The 16090-nt window shown below is 39.4% G+C and overlaps 1 protein-coding gene across 13 annotated transcripts in view; it reads right to left on the reverse strand.

The window, feature by feature from the left end:
- LOC129721347 (filamin-A) overlaps positions 1 to 16090 on the reverse strand; it is a 211782-nt gene that overhangs the window by 169304 nt on the left and 26388 nt on the right. For 7 of the 13 annotated variants that reach the window (XM_055673815.1, XM_055673840.1, XM_055673806.1 and 4 more), the window contains one exon: positions 3864 to 4455. The exons of 1 other annotated variant lie outside the window; for it this stretch is intronic. In XM_055673815.1, the coding sequence (XP_055529790.1) occupies positions 3864 to 4244 (381 nt within the window). In that variant the 5' untranslated portion in view covers positions 4245 to 4455. Of the gene's footprint in view, positions 1 to 2575; positions 2907 to 3730; positions 4456 to 16090 lie in introns of those variants that run through there. 5 more of the 13 variants (XM_055673897.1, XM_055673879.1, XM_055673870.1 and 2 more) reach the window with 5 other exon arrangements.

The raw sequence follows: 16090 nt of genomic DNA on the forward strand, positions 1-16090 counted from the left end.
TGGCAGAGGCCTGAGACGTGGTGACCAACCACAGGGCAAGTGATTTGTTTAATTTGAAGGCAGCCACAGGCGCAACCCGCTGCTATCCTCTGTTACTGCTGATATCTGCTGCTACTGCCCACCATACGACTGATAAATGAAGCTGGTTTTCCTAGAAACACTCTTTTATAGCCGAAGGGTGCTACGAAATAGGCCACGCCTTTCAGTTCAGTTTTACCATTTTCTAATGTTCTTTAGACGAATTATTCCACAATTCGCATTTGATTTTTGTATCCAGTGAAAAAACATCGATGGTGCTCTCACACACGCAACGGTTTTAATTCGTATTCTATTGCGGTTTGTAACATCAATTGATTTTGTTTGCTCGCTGTTGCGTGTTGCATCATGTTGCAACTTGGCAGCTAGGAGACGACGAAATTCTGTTCATGCTGATTGATTGAATCGACTTCATATTAGCTCTGCATAGTCGAACTAACTGTCTTTGTGAATGCGTTCTAACAGGGCAGTTTGTTATTCAAAGTCGGTTATGCTGATCGCAGTGTTTGCGCTGCCCCTACAGTGGGGGATTTACTAAATAAAGTAAAAATTAGACAACTACAACAGAATTTGATTGCATCCCGCACAGAATGCCTGCTTGTGTTGATGCCAGAAAATTATTAACCTTCAATTAACTGTTTATTTGCTATGAAAAAGGCATTTTGCGGTTCAAAACCGGTTGCTGATCGCAACATTTGAGCTGCCCCAACATTGGGGGAATTAAGATACACGGACAACATGCACTGTGGAAGCTATTTCACATTCAGTAAATTAGACGGGTGCGACAGATTTAAATTGCTAGGATCCAACACAGAATGCTTGCTTGCGTTGTCAAAAATTAATAACTTTCAATGACTTGTTTATTTGCCTTGAAAAAGGCATTTTGATTTTCAAAATTGGATTTCGTAATGGCAATCTTCATGCTGCCTCAACACGGGGGGAATAATGGCAGTCTGGCGACACACGCTGAGGAGAACCGCGCTGCTCCTGAGACGTGGTAACCAACAACAGGGCTAGTACTGCTGCTAAGGAAGGACGACTGCTGTTGTTGCTGTCTAGAACTATTATGAGCGGCTTCGGCTGAAACAGGCACTTATACAGGCCAAATAGCATGTTTTCAATTGCAAGGTATATGATTCTGTCGACCGTGCTTGGGAAGCAATCATATAACGACCAATCAGAGGTCGAATTTTCCGTTTTGACAAGGCTTGACTATTTTCAATAGTACAATAGTGTGAATAATGAAATTACAATTATCTTCTTTTGGAAAGAATCTTAGAAGATTTTCCAATTTATTGCTACAAGAACGAAGGAAATCCATCGAATACTAACCGATTTATTAGCATTTGAAATTGGACATATTTTTCACTTTTTTCGGTTTAGATTTTCATTTCACATCCCTATGTAGCCGAACTTCCTTAGAGAAGTATTCTACTTCAAAAATTTAATGTTGCATAAACCAGTAGAAGAATTCTTTAGCCGAAAACAAATACCGAGCACTGTCGATAAGGTAAAATATGCTATAACTTTGTAAGGAAAAGTCTTGGAGACGTGTAATCTTCGACAAAAACGTGCGTTTTGAATACCGCAATGCTTTTTAGAACAATGTTTCCTTGTGAAATGCAGCTTCCAAAAGTTAAGTATAAAAACTAAATTTAGTAACATTCATGTAAAATACTCTGTTTATCTGTACTTAATGACGATAGAAATTTTGTTTATTCAGCAAAGTTTCATAATTTTACATGTTCTAAAACTTCATCAAACAAACCATTCCCCTATCTCTCAACACAAAAAGTTAGTATTGTTAATTTATGAAAACCAACCGTAAAATACGTTCGCCTCACTCAAATATGGGTGAATTGAGACAAATGGAATACATTTGTTGTCAAAATGGGCATCGTAGCGTTGTACAACTCGGCTGAAGACTCAATGCTAGTTTAATAGGACCGTTTTTCACTATTAGGACTTTGATAAAAAATAGTGTCTAGCGTTTCACATTTCACATTAGATTTAAAAAGCTATGTGAATCTTGCAGCCAAATCGAACTTTGCTCAATTCATTCTAATAAAATTCCTGCAAAATTTTCTATTACTAAAGGAAGACAACCTGCATTTTTACCAAAATATTAAACAGCATTACCTTCATCAACTTTTTTATTATTTTTACGCTCTATCGTTGGCCGACGAATCAATTTCGATGAAATTTGGCGAATAGAATGTTATACTACGTGGACAATTCAATCGAATTCGAATGCTTTGAAACAATTCCATAAGAGAGTGAAAAGTTGCTTTTATTGTTAATTTTTCAATCGAAAAATTCGGAGTTGTTTGTAAAAAATAACATGGTTTCAGACTCCAACACGAACTGTATGTTTGAAGTACTAATATACATACTAACATACAAAAGAGGACAAACAAAATGTTAGGAGTATAATTTAAAACTGTTTTCTTCATGCCTCGATCATGCGAGGTTCTACATTCGCGAAGTATTTTTTTTTCGAAATGACTAACAACCTATAGGAAAAATTTTTGCGACATACCTTCTAGCATAAATAATATATGCTATTTGTAACACTATACACTTCAGTATCAAAAAGTGGAATAGAAAACCGTAATAAACATGAATGTACAAAACTGGTTAACACTTGCTATAATTTTCTTTTGTTCTTCACTGTGCTTTCTGCTGACGGCGAATAAAGCAGTGCCTGATTCAGATGACGGATCGGTTTCTCGCACACCTAGGTAGCACCTGTGGATTGCACTTCTGCAGCACGTTCGAGAAGATAAAGACGAAACTGACAGATTTGTTTATTCACTGGCCGCGTCACCTTTATTCACGTTCTCCACGATAAAACGAACACCGTTAGCGCGCTTCAGGAAAATTTTGTTCAGACAATTTGTTTGTTCTGCTCTCTGCTGCACTGCGTTTTTATCATCATTCGAATTTTTCTACCAACTTTGCTACGGTTTCGATTGACTGCTGATATTATATCTTAATGGCTGATGCCATATCTGGAATTGACTTCCCAGTAGGCAATCGGACAAAAAGCGATCACCTGATTAGTGGCCAGTGCTTATCGCGGGGATTGATTTGATTCGTATTTTGGGACTGTTGGTGTTTACTATCTGTTTTTGCCTTTTTTGTTGTTACTGAGGTTGAAATTGAAATATTCTTGCTTTTTTGGGCAGTGCCGTTTCTAAGAATAATGAAATAAAACTTATAAAAAGAGGATTGTAAAAACAAGGTTTTTAAATAAATTAGAGAGATGATTTTAATGTTAGAAGTATATACATTAGCTGTTTTTGGCAACGCAATAAGCTGCTGATCCGGTGAATAATTGATAGTACCCTTCCTATCAAGGTCACGGTAGGATTAATCCCGTCATTCAATTCACCACTGGTGTTAGTAATCAAACGAAAACCGAAATTGTGTTAACAAAGGTATCAACACAGCTCGCAGAAAAAGATAATCGCACACAAAGCAGCAGTGAAATATGTACACAACGCTCAGTCATCACTCCGGTGGATGGGGCCAAAAAGGGCCATTTGCAGTAGCAAAGCTTTTTCGATCAGTGAAAATAGCAGCGGCAGCAGCAGCAGCAGCAGTAGGGTAAAACGCACTAATTGCACTGGGGCTCAAGCCCCCCTGAAGTGGAACACGTTTGGGTTGGGTTTTTTTTTCGGTTTATCTCTACCTCTTTCGACCCTGTGTGATTGACGATGGACGAATGTTATTCTCTCAAAAACTTCAACCGAACACGGGGTGTTACGCGTTCAAACCGCGACAAACTTTGATTAGTTAGGAGTTTGGAAGGTCTTTCCGCTAACCTGTCCACCAGAAAACCGTCGATTCAGTTTTTGCCCGAAAACACTGCTCAACTGGTTGAGAACACTGGCACGAGCTTTGAGTATGTTTTGGTCGTATTCAGGACTTTGGCAGCCGGTACTACTGCCACTGCAAGGACTATAAACGCGGCTGTCAATCGAGGAACAATTACTAGAAGTACTTCGACAAACGTCTCGACTTGAGCGCGGTCCGGTTTCAACTGACGAGCGGTCGCCTGCACCAATACTGCTGATGAGGCTGTGGGCTCTGCCGCTGCAGCCATGGATACCATCCCTGTCGGTCCCCCTTCCGACCCGGTCTCCACTGTCATCGGTGGACGATGATCTACCATCGATGGAATTTATGCTCGATCTTCCGTACATGGCTATCGCTTTAGGTTTTGCTCTCTTTCTTCTCCTCTCCGGATTATTCTCTCTGTTTGTGTTGTTCAACTGACACCGGTTATTGCCACTTGTTGATTCTCCCTTCTGAAAGTATGGCGCATTCACCAACACAACGGATTGTTATGTTGAGCTACGCGATCGCTAACTCGCAGGAATGCTGTCACAGCGCAACCAGATAATAATTGGGAACCTGAAGTCAAAATTGGAGTATTACAATACCGCAACTCAACAACATGAACAATTAAAAGCAAAGGGGGAAAGACTCTAAAGCTCAAACACTGCCGGCTAATAGTTTTATTTGCCGGCAGGTTTTAGTATTGTCGGTCTTACTAGTGCCACGTGTTGTCGTAGTGTCTGTGGTATGTTTTGGCCTTCTCGTAGCGGTGAATAGTGCGAGAGTATTGATGGTAGTTTTTGAGAGATGGTGCCTTGACATTGAAATCTGTAATGTTATTTTTCTCCGAGAGCACGCGTCCGGCTCAGCATAAGCCGGTTAAGTATTGCATCAAATATACGCCGTGATGTAGGCATGTCATGCGTATCATACATAGTTGTGGAACCGGTTCAATATTGTTGATTGCGGGAGAATTTATCTCGCAAGGTGCATGAAAAACGCCGTAGAAGTGCTCGGGTATAACCAATCATGTTGGTGTCTTCTACAAAAAGTGCGCAAATTCAATTTCCGCACTTTTGGTAGAAGATATTACCGCGGTTGGACGTAACCGCGCACTTCTACAAGAATTTTTCGCGAGAAAATTTGTCGCAATCAACAATATTTCTTGGATCGAATCGCGACAGAAAGAGATTATCAGGGAAATAATCTGTTAAGTCTGTGTCAAACAAATAGAACGTAAAGTTCCAAAATTGAAAAATTATAATTACTATGAAGATACTATTGAGCTTAAGAATTAAAAACGTCAGCGTTTTTTTGAACGAAAACCCATGCCGATTTTTGTTCTGACACTTATGTTACTTTGCGTCGAAAAAACAAGGTAAAAAGTAATTGATTCGACCAATATTGTACAGTAAAATCACTTGCTAAATCTACATATTAGGCCAATCAAAATACACACATAAAAGAATTTATTGATAAAGGAAGATTAACTTTAACATTAAATTGCAACGAGAAACTGGACACGAATGTTTCCTCCTTACTTCATATCAATATACTCAATCAGAAAAAAAAACGTAAAAAATGCAAATAATTTCCTTTTTATCTGAATTTATGGACCTTCGGTTGCCAGGGGGTTGAACAGTTGTGAAAGTAGGAGATTTTTGTTGCATCAAAAACGCTCGTAGAACTACGGATGATATAACAAATTGTTTTGGCTATGAATCCTAGGATTTACAATTTTAACTCCTTTTTACTCTTTGAAACCCATTACAAAGTATAGTAATGCAAGATTGTTATCAAGATCATACACAACCGTACGTGTCACCAGCGAGTAGTTAAAGTTTTGAACAATACACTAAAGTGGCTTTTTACGCGGCACGTGAAAAAACGCCTAAACTTCTGAAAGTTCGTAGCAAAACTTCATATGTTAAAAGTTTTTAATGATATCTGCTATTAAGTGTTGAAAACGACTAAAAAATAGTTTTCATTGCACTTGCGAATCGACAAATATTCGGAGATTTGATTAGAAAAACGAACAACGCGTGAAAATCAAGTTTTCTAGGAAATCTGCATAAAAAGCGTTTAGTTTTGGAAATTTGCATAAAACTGCGTTAAAGTCACTTTAGTGTGGGTTTTTGAAAAAGAAATATGATTCCTTTTTCAAACAGAGCTCAATAGCAATATTTTAGAGAAAAATATTGCTCTAAAAAGTTTTTACATATGATAAAGCGCCTATTGGAAAAATATCAAAGATTAGGGTGACCCAAAAAAGTTTTTCTATATCTTTTGTTTTTTTTTTTATTCTCGCTTATTTACCGTCGGTCTAGTTCCGCCACTGTTGTTGTGCCAATCACCGACGCCCGGGGAGGCGACTCCACCCAGGACCCTAACTCACGACTCGGTGATTAATGGACCGGCGCCAACGGCTCTATTTCCTCATGCGATGGAAGGCGTGATCCCAGAGATTTTTCGCCTCAGAATCTAGACCAGTTGGGTTGGTTGTGAGTGGATCACGCCACCTCACAACCATCGACACCTATGTCGGCGGTGTGATTCGAACCCAGGCGTCGAGCGTAGTTGGCGAACACGTTACCAACCACACTAGGCCCCCGCTCATTTCTATATTTTTGAAAATAATCGATTTAGATTTTAAAAACACATTTTTCGCTCTAACTTTTTTATTTAAATTTTCACATTAAAACTATCTGTAAATGACTTTTAGGGATTTTTTAGAAAAAACAATTTACAATGCTGACATCGTGAATATCTCTACCTAAAGTTTTTAATTGAAAATTTTTCTTGGTTCCAATTTTAAGGGCACATTTGACTATATATGTGAAAAAAATTCTAAAAATATGTTATTATTTATATTTGAGTAAATTCAATTTGAAAACATAAAAACAATTCCCTCTTTTGAGCATGTAAAAGCACACAGATTTAGTTTTTTAGTGGTTTCTCTTAAAACATTACCTTTAATTTAATAGAATAAGATCAAAAATCGATCAACTGTTATGTTATGAATTATGAATTTTTGAATATAAAATACATCGAATGAAGTCGTTTTTTAGGGTCACCCTATTTCGAAGCTGGTCGCTCTGACGGCTCAACGGAAAAAATACGAATTTGATTATTTTCGATAGAGATCCATCGCTGCAATGCTGAGCACAATTGAAGCACTTAGAGTGACCAGTTCCGAAATAGGATGACCCTAAAAACGGCTTAATTCGATGTATTTTATTTTCGAAAATTTATATCTTTTCAACCAGTTCATCGATTTTTTATCTTTTTGGATCAAATTAGAGGATTTTTTTCCTAGTTTTGAGAGATTATACTAAAAAAGTAAATCATGTTTTCAAATTAAATCTACTCACATATAGAAAATAATATTTTTTTCTTAATTTCTCCATATAGGTACAGAGTCAAATGTTCCCTTTAAATTACGACAAAGAGATATATTTTATGTTTACTCTGAAAAGAACGACTAACAAATGAAAAAGGCATATTTTTAATGAAAAACGTTAATAACCTTGAGTAGAATTTAGATGTTCATGATGTCAGCACTGTAAATTGATTCTCTCAAAAAGCCCTAAAAGTCTAAAACAGTTTTAATGTGAAAACTAAAATAAAAATCACAGGAAGGTTGTATGCAAAGCCACGACCGCAAGGTTGAAGTAGAATACTTTTACAAAAAAGATAACTCGGCTACTTGCGTGTCAGTCATTTTTTCTAGTAAATAAACGTTGACCGTTCATTGGCAGTATTGTAATTTCTTTTTGTTTGATATTTTGAATGAAGTTCATTGAATATTTTTAAATTTTGTGCAAATGAGAAGTTGAAGTGCTGCCGAATTGTAATATGCACATTTAATACGACGTCATTAAACGGGAACGGAACAAAGGCTACGGTTATGCATAACGCGAATGACAGTGCGATGCGATTCGCCTTACCGTGGTGAAATGTACAGCTCTTTTTAAGGCGAAGTAGAGCTATACATTTCAACACATTTCGTCTTGCCGAATTGCATCGCGCCGTTATTTGCGTTCTGCATAACCGTAGCCAAACACTAAGCGACGCACGTAACACGTAATAATAGTCAGAGTATGCATGTAGATGAAGATAATTAACTTTGGATTATAGCGCAAAACGAGAAAATATCCGGACTACTTCGTGATTAGGGCGAAACTAGATAGGAAAACAAGCAAGGATTCGCCCTTATCACGAAGTAGTCCGGATATTAACTCTTCAAGTATTCATTTTTGTTGGAGGTGTAAACCTAGCAAGCGACGAAAAATAGTATATAGTAGTAGTAAATAGTAGTAGTAAATCCGATCTACGGCCACCACTCTCAAGTACAATAGGTTATGGGCCCAGGACGCTTCCATCTGTGGGAAAACTAGTTCAGAGAGGCGCAAAGGTTGAGTTCAACGAGAACGGCTGTACAATTGCCAAAGGGGCACGAATTGCAGCTGTGGCGAGGCGTAGCAACGCACTGTGGTCCAGAAATGAAAAAAGGTGGTCAAAAGTCATTTTCTCATAAACGTTACATTTTAGAGCAATACTGTCTTCGGGAAAGTTTTAGAGTAAAAAAAGATCCTTCTTTGGACATCAACAGATCCGTGATTAATCCCCCTACAAGTGGTATAAAAAAAAAATTTTCTCTAAAAATCAATATTTTTTATCGCCGTCTTTGGCAAAGTTTTCCAAAATAACATAACAAAAAACTTTGCTGAAAACACTAGGTAGCTATTTCTCAATCTTACTGAGCTATCTGATTATGTTCAATGATGTTTAAAAAAAAAGGTTTTTGCCGTTAAAATTCATATTTTATACCACTATACCTCTGATATTCTTACTGAACTTTTAAAACAACATCAGACCTTTATTTTTTATGTGTTACAGCAGGCTTTATTTGATGATAATTAGGTTTCCTTCAATTTTTCGTGCCAAAAAATTTACTTTTGACAAGTAATTTTCGATTTTCTGCCGTTTCCCAACACATCCCACGGCAAGACTACCACTAATTGAATTGTCCATGTGTTCTGCACACACGGCAGTTAAAATTTCTAGCAGAAATTTGCAGAAACTTAAAAAAATCATGAAACAAAACAACTTTAACGTGAGTTCATTTAAGTCATGTTGATCAATATCAGATCTTTGTTGCGAAAAACATAGCAAGCTCTGCATTTTTACCTTTTGATGCATCTTGTGAAGTATACTAACTAAGTATACTATGGACTCTATCACTTACACATGGTGGAACGCGTGGGCGCCGTGAACGAGCATTGCAACAAGAAGAATTGTTTACATGACTGGCACCGGAAGCTAGGTCATCGTGAAATCAAGGCGGTTCAGGAACTGGAAAAGCGACAATTAGCAACTGGCATCAAGATCAAGCAGTGTGGTATGATGTTACCTTGCGAGACTTGTATAAAGGGAAAGATGGCAAGGTTGCCATTTCCAAAGCGATCCCAAAAGAAAACAACGGCTGTTATGGATCTGGTACACAGTGACCTGTGTGGACCAATGAGGACAGTAACTCCGGGTGGTCGTCGGTATTTTCTGACGCTGATTGATGACCATAGCCGGTATACAATGTTGTACCTTTTGCGTGAAAAGTCAGAAACATTCGAGCGAATCCAAGAATTTGTGGTGTTAATGAAAACGCAGTTCGGCAGGCCGCCGAAAGTTCTACGATCCGATCAAGGAGGAGAATATCGTAGTTTCAAACTCATGGCGTAATAGATGAGGAAAAAAAAAACTCATGGCGTTCCTAAAACGTGAAGGCATTCAGCAACAGTTCACAGCAGCATATACACCGCAGCAGAACGGTGTGGCCGAAAGAAAGAACCGTTCTTTGGTGGAGATGGCCAGATGTCTACTCTTAGAAGTAGGTATGCATAACCGTTACTGGGATGAAGCAGTCAACACGGCGAATTATCTTCAAAATATGCTACCAACGAAACCGATTGATCAAACACCGTACGAAATATGGAATGGAGTCAAGCCAGATGTCTCGAACCTGCAAGTTTTCGGATTATCAACATACGTGTTTGTTCCTGAGATCAAGCGATCGAAGCTGGAATCCAAAGCCGAAAAATTGACTTTTGTCGGTTATTCGATACAGCATAAGGCATGGCGGTTCATCGAAACGAAGACCAACAAGGTGACGATAAGTCGGGATGCTCGTTTCATACCTATCATGAGTGACAAAGTGGAAGCTTCTGGCGAAGATGACAGTATGTCATTTTATCCTTTTGCGCTGTTCAAACAAACCGATTGTGATGCGGAGGTAGTGGAAGAACTGGGGCAGATTGAACCAGCAGTTGAGAAAGTGGAGCTAGATGTCGTGAATTTCGATGGTAAAGTAAACCAAGATGCAGAAATCCGTGATATTTTGGACGATAGTCTGTACGAGGATGCCAATGGAGAAGAATCAAATATAGAAGCTGAAAAGGAGCTAGAACAAACTGTAGATGTACGTCGGCATTCGACCAGGATTACGAAAGGTATCCCACCTCAATACTACTGTCCAGATGGTAGACTAGCACGTCACGAGAATGATGAGCCTCGTACCTATAAAGAAGCAGTAGAGAGTGCAGAGAAAGCATCGTGAAGGAAAACCATGCTGGAAGAATTACAGTCGATGAAAGATGACAACGTGTGGGAGCTAACCACATTACCGGCGGGCAAGAAAACCATCGGATGCCGCTGGATTATCAAGAAGAAAACGGACGAGAATGGAAAAGTCATCCGACACAAAGCGCGGTTAGTTACACAAGGTTTCACACAAAAATATGGAGTAGATTATGATGAAGTTTTTGCTCCTGTTGTGAAGCAAATAACGTTCCGCACACTAATCTTCGTTGCCAACCAAAGAAAACTTCTCATCAAGCATGCAGATGTAAGAACAGCATATTTGAATGGGGACTTAGAAGATCCAGTGTTCATGCGGTTACCTCCTGGGATCACGGTGGATGGAGATAATATGGTTTGTCGTCTACGTAAAGGATTGTACGGGTTGAAGCAAGCTGCTCGCATCTGGAACCACAAACTGAACAAGACGCTCGTGCAAATGGGTTTCAAGCCGTCGAAGAACGACTGTTGTCTCTACGTCAGGAGGAGCGATGGAAAAACCGTTTATATTGCTGTGTACGTTGATGATTTTGTCAAAATATGTGAGTCAGAACAGGAATACGAGGGCATCATCGAACAGCTGAACCAAACTTCAAGATAACGTCTCTCGGGGACATCAAATTATTCCTCGGAATCCAAGTTACCCGTTATAATGAGTATGTTGCACTCAATCAGAGAACGTACATCCAGAAGCTTCTGACAAGAGTCGGTCTCGAAGAAGCAAAGCCGTCTACAATCCCATTAGATCCTGGCCACTTGCATCCCAAGGAGGAGATTCCGCTGCCGAATAATCAACAATATTCAAGCTTGATTGGTGGATTGCTGTACGTGGCCATGTGTACCCGGCCAGATATCGCCGCAGCTGTATCTATCCTGGGCAGGAAAACCAGCTGCTCATCGCAAGCTGACTGGGTGGAGGCGAAACGTATTTTGCGGTATCTTAAAGGTACCATCAACCACGAGTTAGTCCTGGGAATAGATTCCACGCACTTGGAAGTTTTCGTTGATGCTGACTGGGCCGGCGATACCAAGGACCGGAAATCAACCACGGGCTTTTTGATCCGGTACGCAGGAGGAATGATTGGATGGTGCTCCAGAAAGCAAGATTGCGTAACACTGAGCAGTTCCGAAGCTGAATATGTCGCTATTACGGAAAGCTGCAAAGAGTTATGCTGGATATTACGCCTATTCGACGATTTGGGAATCTACACTCAATTACCAGTTATTGTAAATGAAGATAACCAGAGTGCCATAAAGCAACTTGAGTGCAACTCTAGTGAACGCCGCTCGAAGCATGTTGGTACCAAATATCACTATGCACATCAACTGAAGCAGCAAGGAGTCATTCGTCCACAGTACCTTTCCACGAATGAAATGCTAGCTGACATGATGACGAAGCCGCTACAACGTAACAAGCAAACACTGTTTCGTGATGGAGCCCGGATTTTCCCGTCGAGGAGGAGTGTTGGAGGTGTAAACCTAGCAAGCGACGAATAATCATTTTAATGTCATAGAATAAATTTTAATAAACGTTCATTCTAAGTTTGTCCATCGTCAAGTTAAGACGTATTTCCATTTAGTAGTAAATCCGATCTACGGCCATCACTCTCAAGTACAATAATTTTTGTTCTTCGAATTTCTGCTGTTCAATTTAATATCCGATGAAATGTCTGTTTATTACACTGTTCGTTCGCTAATTGGGCTGAGAGCATAGCCCAGTTAACGAATGTAGCTCGCTAACTGGGCTGACATTTCAAATGTCGTCAAAGACCAAGGGGGATTTCGATGCAATGGTGGTTTGAACCAAAATGTGTACATGTAGTTTTCAACCCTGGTACATAATATGATTTTGAGAATGAGGGATATCGGTTCATTTTGCAACAAGTAAAATAAATAAATAAATGAATGTTTTAAATATAGACTGTTTCATTCATAATTTCGCTAGGTAAAACTCTCCAAGCGAAAATTGTAAATAAGGCCAACATAAATATGTACACCGCAAATTCTGATATTTAGCTGTACATATATGCACTTCTTTTGAATTAACCGTTGCCCGGAAACATGTTTTTTTCACAAAACATTTAGTTGCTATGACACTCCCTGGAAACATATAAATAGACATGCAAATATCCTGTGTAACTCATTCTTTCGTAAAAATTGGACGGAGACAGTACAACTCCAGCGGAAACGAAATTGATATCGCATCAAGATCAAATTCGAAACGAAAACAGAAGACACTCACATTGCATGAAAAAGTTAGAATTATTGAAGACTTCGAAGGAGGAGGCGGAACGTACGAATCGCTAGCCCGGAAGTATGGCGTGGGATCATCTTCCGTATCTCGGTTTATACAACACAAGGAGGAGCTCCGAACAAAATTAGACAGCTATCGAGAACACGGAGTAGAAAATAGAAGAACGCTCAAAGAACAACGCTTGCCGGTGATGGAGAAATCGCTCTACCTGTGGATTCTCCAGCAGCGAGAAGCCAACATTCTCGTTGCGCCGGAAGCATTGCGACTAAAAGGAGAACTATTGCTGGGAGAACTTCAAAAACGTGGACATTACGTGGACCAAAGCTTAACATTTTCAGATGGTTGGATGCGGCGTTTCAAAGCTCGATATGGGTTGCGTGTCAAGCGAGTAACAGGTGAGAAAGCATCAGCCGATACAGCAGCATACCTAAGATTCAAGGACATTTTTAAAACCAAGCTAATCGAAATGGGATTGAAAAAATCTCAGGTCTACAATGCTGACGAGTCAGCCATTTTCGTAAAGCTTCTAGCATCACGAAGTGTAGTGCTTTCTAACGAGCATCAACCTGCCGGAAGAAAATTGAACAAGATGCGCTACACCTTTATGCCATGCAGCAACGTTGACGGTTCAAACAAATTAAAATTGATGTTCATCGGAACTGCCGCCAAACCACGCTCGTTCCCGGATAAGGATAAACTGCCTGTATCATATTATAGCTCGAAGAAAGCTTGGATGACGAGGGACCTGTTTAAGTCTTGGTTCTACAACGAGTTTGTGCCAGCTGTGGGAGAGTTTTCAAACAAGTCCAATTTAGAGCCCAAAGCATTACTCTTGTTGGACAACTGCACAGCACATTACGATGGAGGAGACGATTTAGTGTCGGACGATGGATTGATTAAGGTAAATTGGTTTGATGTTACGACTTTTCTGCATGCTATTTTTTCCTTAGGTAATTTATCTCCCACCAAACGTCACTTCTGAGTGTCAACCGATGGATCAATCAGTAATCAACGCAGATAAAATGCGCTACAAGAGAAAACTGATGCTGAGGTTAGTTTTGGAAGATGAGGACCTGAAGTTCGAAGACCGACTCAAAAAAGTTTCCTTACTGCACAGCATCGACTGGTTAGCAACCGCCTGGAATGAAATAGGTTCTTCTACCATTGAAAATTCATGAAAGAAACTGATTCCCCAGTTTCCTGATTGCGAGTGGATTTCTGCTAACACTGATGAAACTGACAGTGAAAAAGACATGAGGGCTCTTGTCGCGGCTGTGGATGCTTTAGCAGGCACCGTGACTTCTGACGAAGAGGTGAATTTATGGTTGACGGATCGCGTGTACGATGAGAACCGAAACCCAGCTTGGCTCACTAGCGTGGTATTCACGGACGACGAAATATTAGATTCCGTGTTGGGCGAAAGCGGCGGTAACATTTCACCAATTAGAAACATAGCAGATGATTCAAATGACACACAAATGGACATGTCATCAACCTTGGGACAGAATCATCTGTATTCAGATTTTAACCATGCCATTAAATCTGTCGATTTTTTTATTTCTTTTATGCAACACGATGCTGCAGAAATTGTGCGGCTCAAATCATTGCGAGCAAAAATAGTCGAAGACGAATGGCAAAAACAAAATTTGTAATAATCCTTCATGTTTAAAACAAGAACCCATGTTATGAATTCTCCGTTAAAAATAAATTTTGAATAATTTAAATTAAACAGATTCAAAACCATTTTCTATTCTTTTCTTTTTTGACTCAATCTTCCATTCATATACCCCTCATTCGCTTTGACAGCAATATGCCAAACGCAGATTTTTGACGTTCATCTGCTTTTTAACTGGGCTGTAGCCCAGTTAGCGAACGCTCAGTTAATAAGCAGCCCAGTTAAAGAGCACCCAGTTAACGAATAGTTACTGTATCTGATAAAGCTCTAATATAGGCCAAATGATGCGTTCCCAATTTACTAGGTCCATGACTCTGCCGACCGTGCTTGGGAAAGCAATCGTATAACGACCAATCAGAGGTCGAATTTTGTGTTTTGACAAGGCTTAAGGATTTTCAATAGTACAATAGTTCGAATAATGAAATTGCAATTTCATGCATCTGGTAGGAATCTTAGAAGATTTTCTAATCTATTGCTGCAAGAACGAAGGAAATTCATCGAATACTAACCGATTTATTAGCATTTCAAATTGGACATATTTCTCACTTTTTTCAGTTTTAGATTTTCGTTTCACATCCCTATGTAGCCGAACTTCCTGAGAGAAGCATTCTACTTCAAAAGCATTTTGCGGTTCAAAATCGGTTGCTGATTACAACCTTTGAGCTGCCCTAACATTGGGGGAATTAAGATACACGGACAACATGCACTGTGGAAGCTATTTCACATTCAGTAAATTAGACGTGTGCGACAGATTTAAATTGCTAGGATGCAACACAGAATGCTTGCTTGCGTTGACAAAAATTATTAACTTCCAAACACTTGTTTATTTGCCTTGAAAAAGGCATTTTGAAATTGGATTGGATTTCACCTTCCGTCTAATGAATGTAAAAGAAACACTCTTTTATAGCCGAAGGGTGCTACGTAATAGACCACGCCTTTCAGTTCAGGTTTACCATTTCCTTATGTTCTTTAGACGAATTGTTTCACAATTCGCTTTTGATTTTTAAATCCAGCGAATAAACACCGATGGTGCTCTCACACACGCAACGGTTTTAACCCGTATCTTATTGCGGTTTGTAACATCAAGCGATTTCGTTTGCTCGCTGCTGCGTGTTGCATCATGTTGCAACATGGCAGCTGGGAGACGACGAAATTCTGTTCATGCTGATTGATTGAATCGACTTTATATTAGCTCTGCATAGTCGAACTAACTGTCTTTGTGAATGCGGTCTAACAGGGCAGTTTGTTATTCAAAGTTGGTTATGCTGATCACAGCCTTTGCGCTGCCCCTACAGTGGGGGGTTTACTAAATAAAGTAAAAGTAAAAATTAGACAACTACAACAGAATTTGATTGCATCCCGCACAGAATGTCTGTTAGTGTTGATGCCAGAAAATTATTAACCTTCAATTATTTGTTTATTTGCCTTGAAAAAAGCATGTGGCGGTACAAAATCGGTTACTGATTACAACTTTTGAGCTGCCCTAACATTGGGGGAATTAAGATACACGGACAACATGCACTGTGGAAGCTATTTTACATTCAGTAAATTCGACGGGTGCGACAGATTTAAATTGCTAGGATGCAACACAGAATGCTTGCTAGCGTTGACAAAAATTATTAACTTTCAATGACTTGTTTATTTGCCTT

This window comes from Wyeomyia smithii, chromosome 1 (assembly GCF_029784165.1).
Source record: "Wyeomyia smithii strain HCP4-BCI-WySm-NY-G18 chromosome 1, ASM2978416v1, whole genome shotgun sequence".
NCBI lineage: Eukaryota > Metazoa > Arthropoda > Insecta > Diptera > Culicidae > Wyeomyia > Wyeomyia smithii.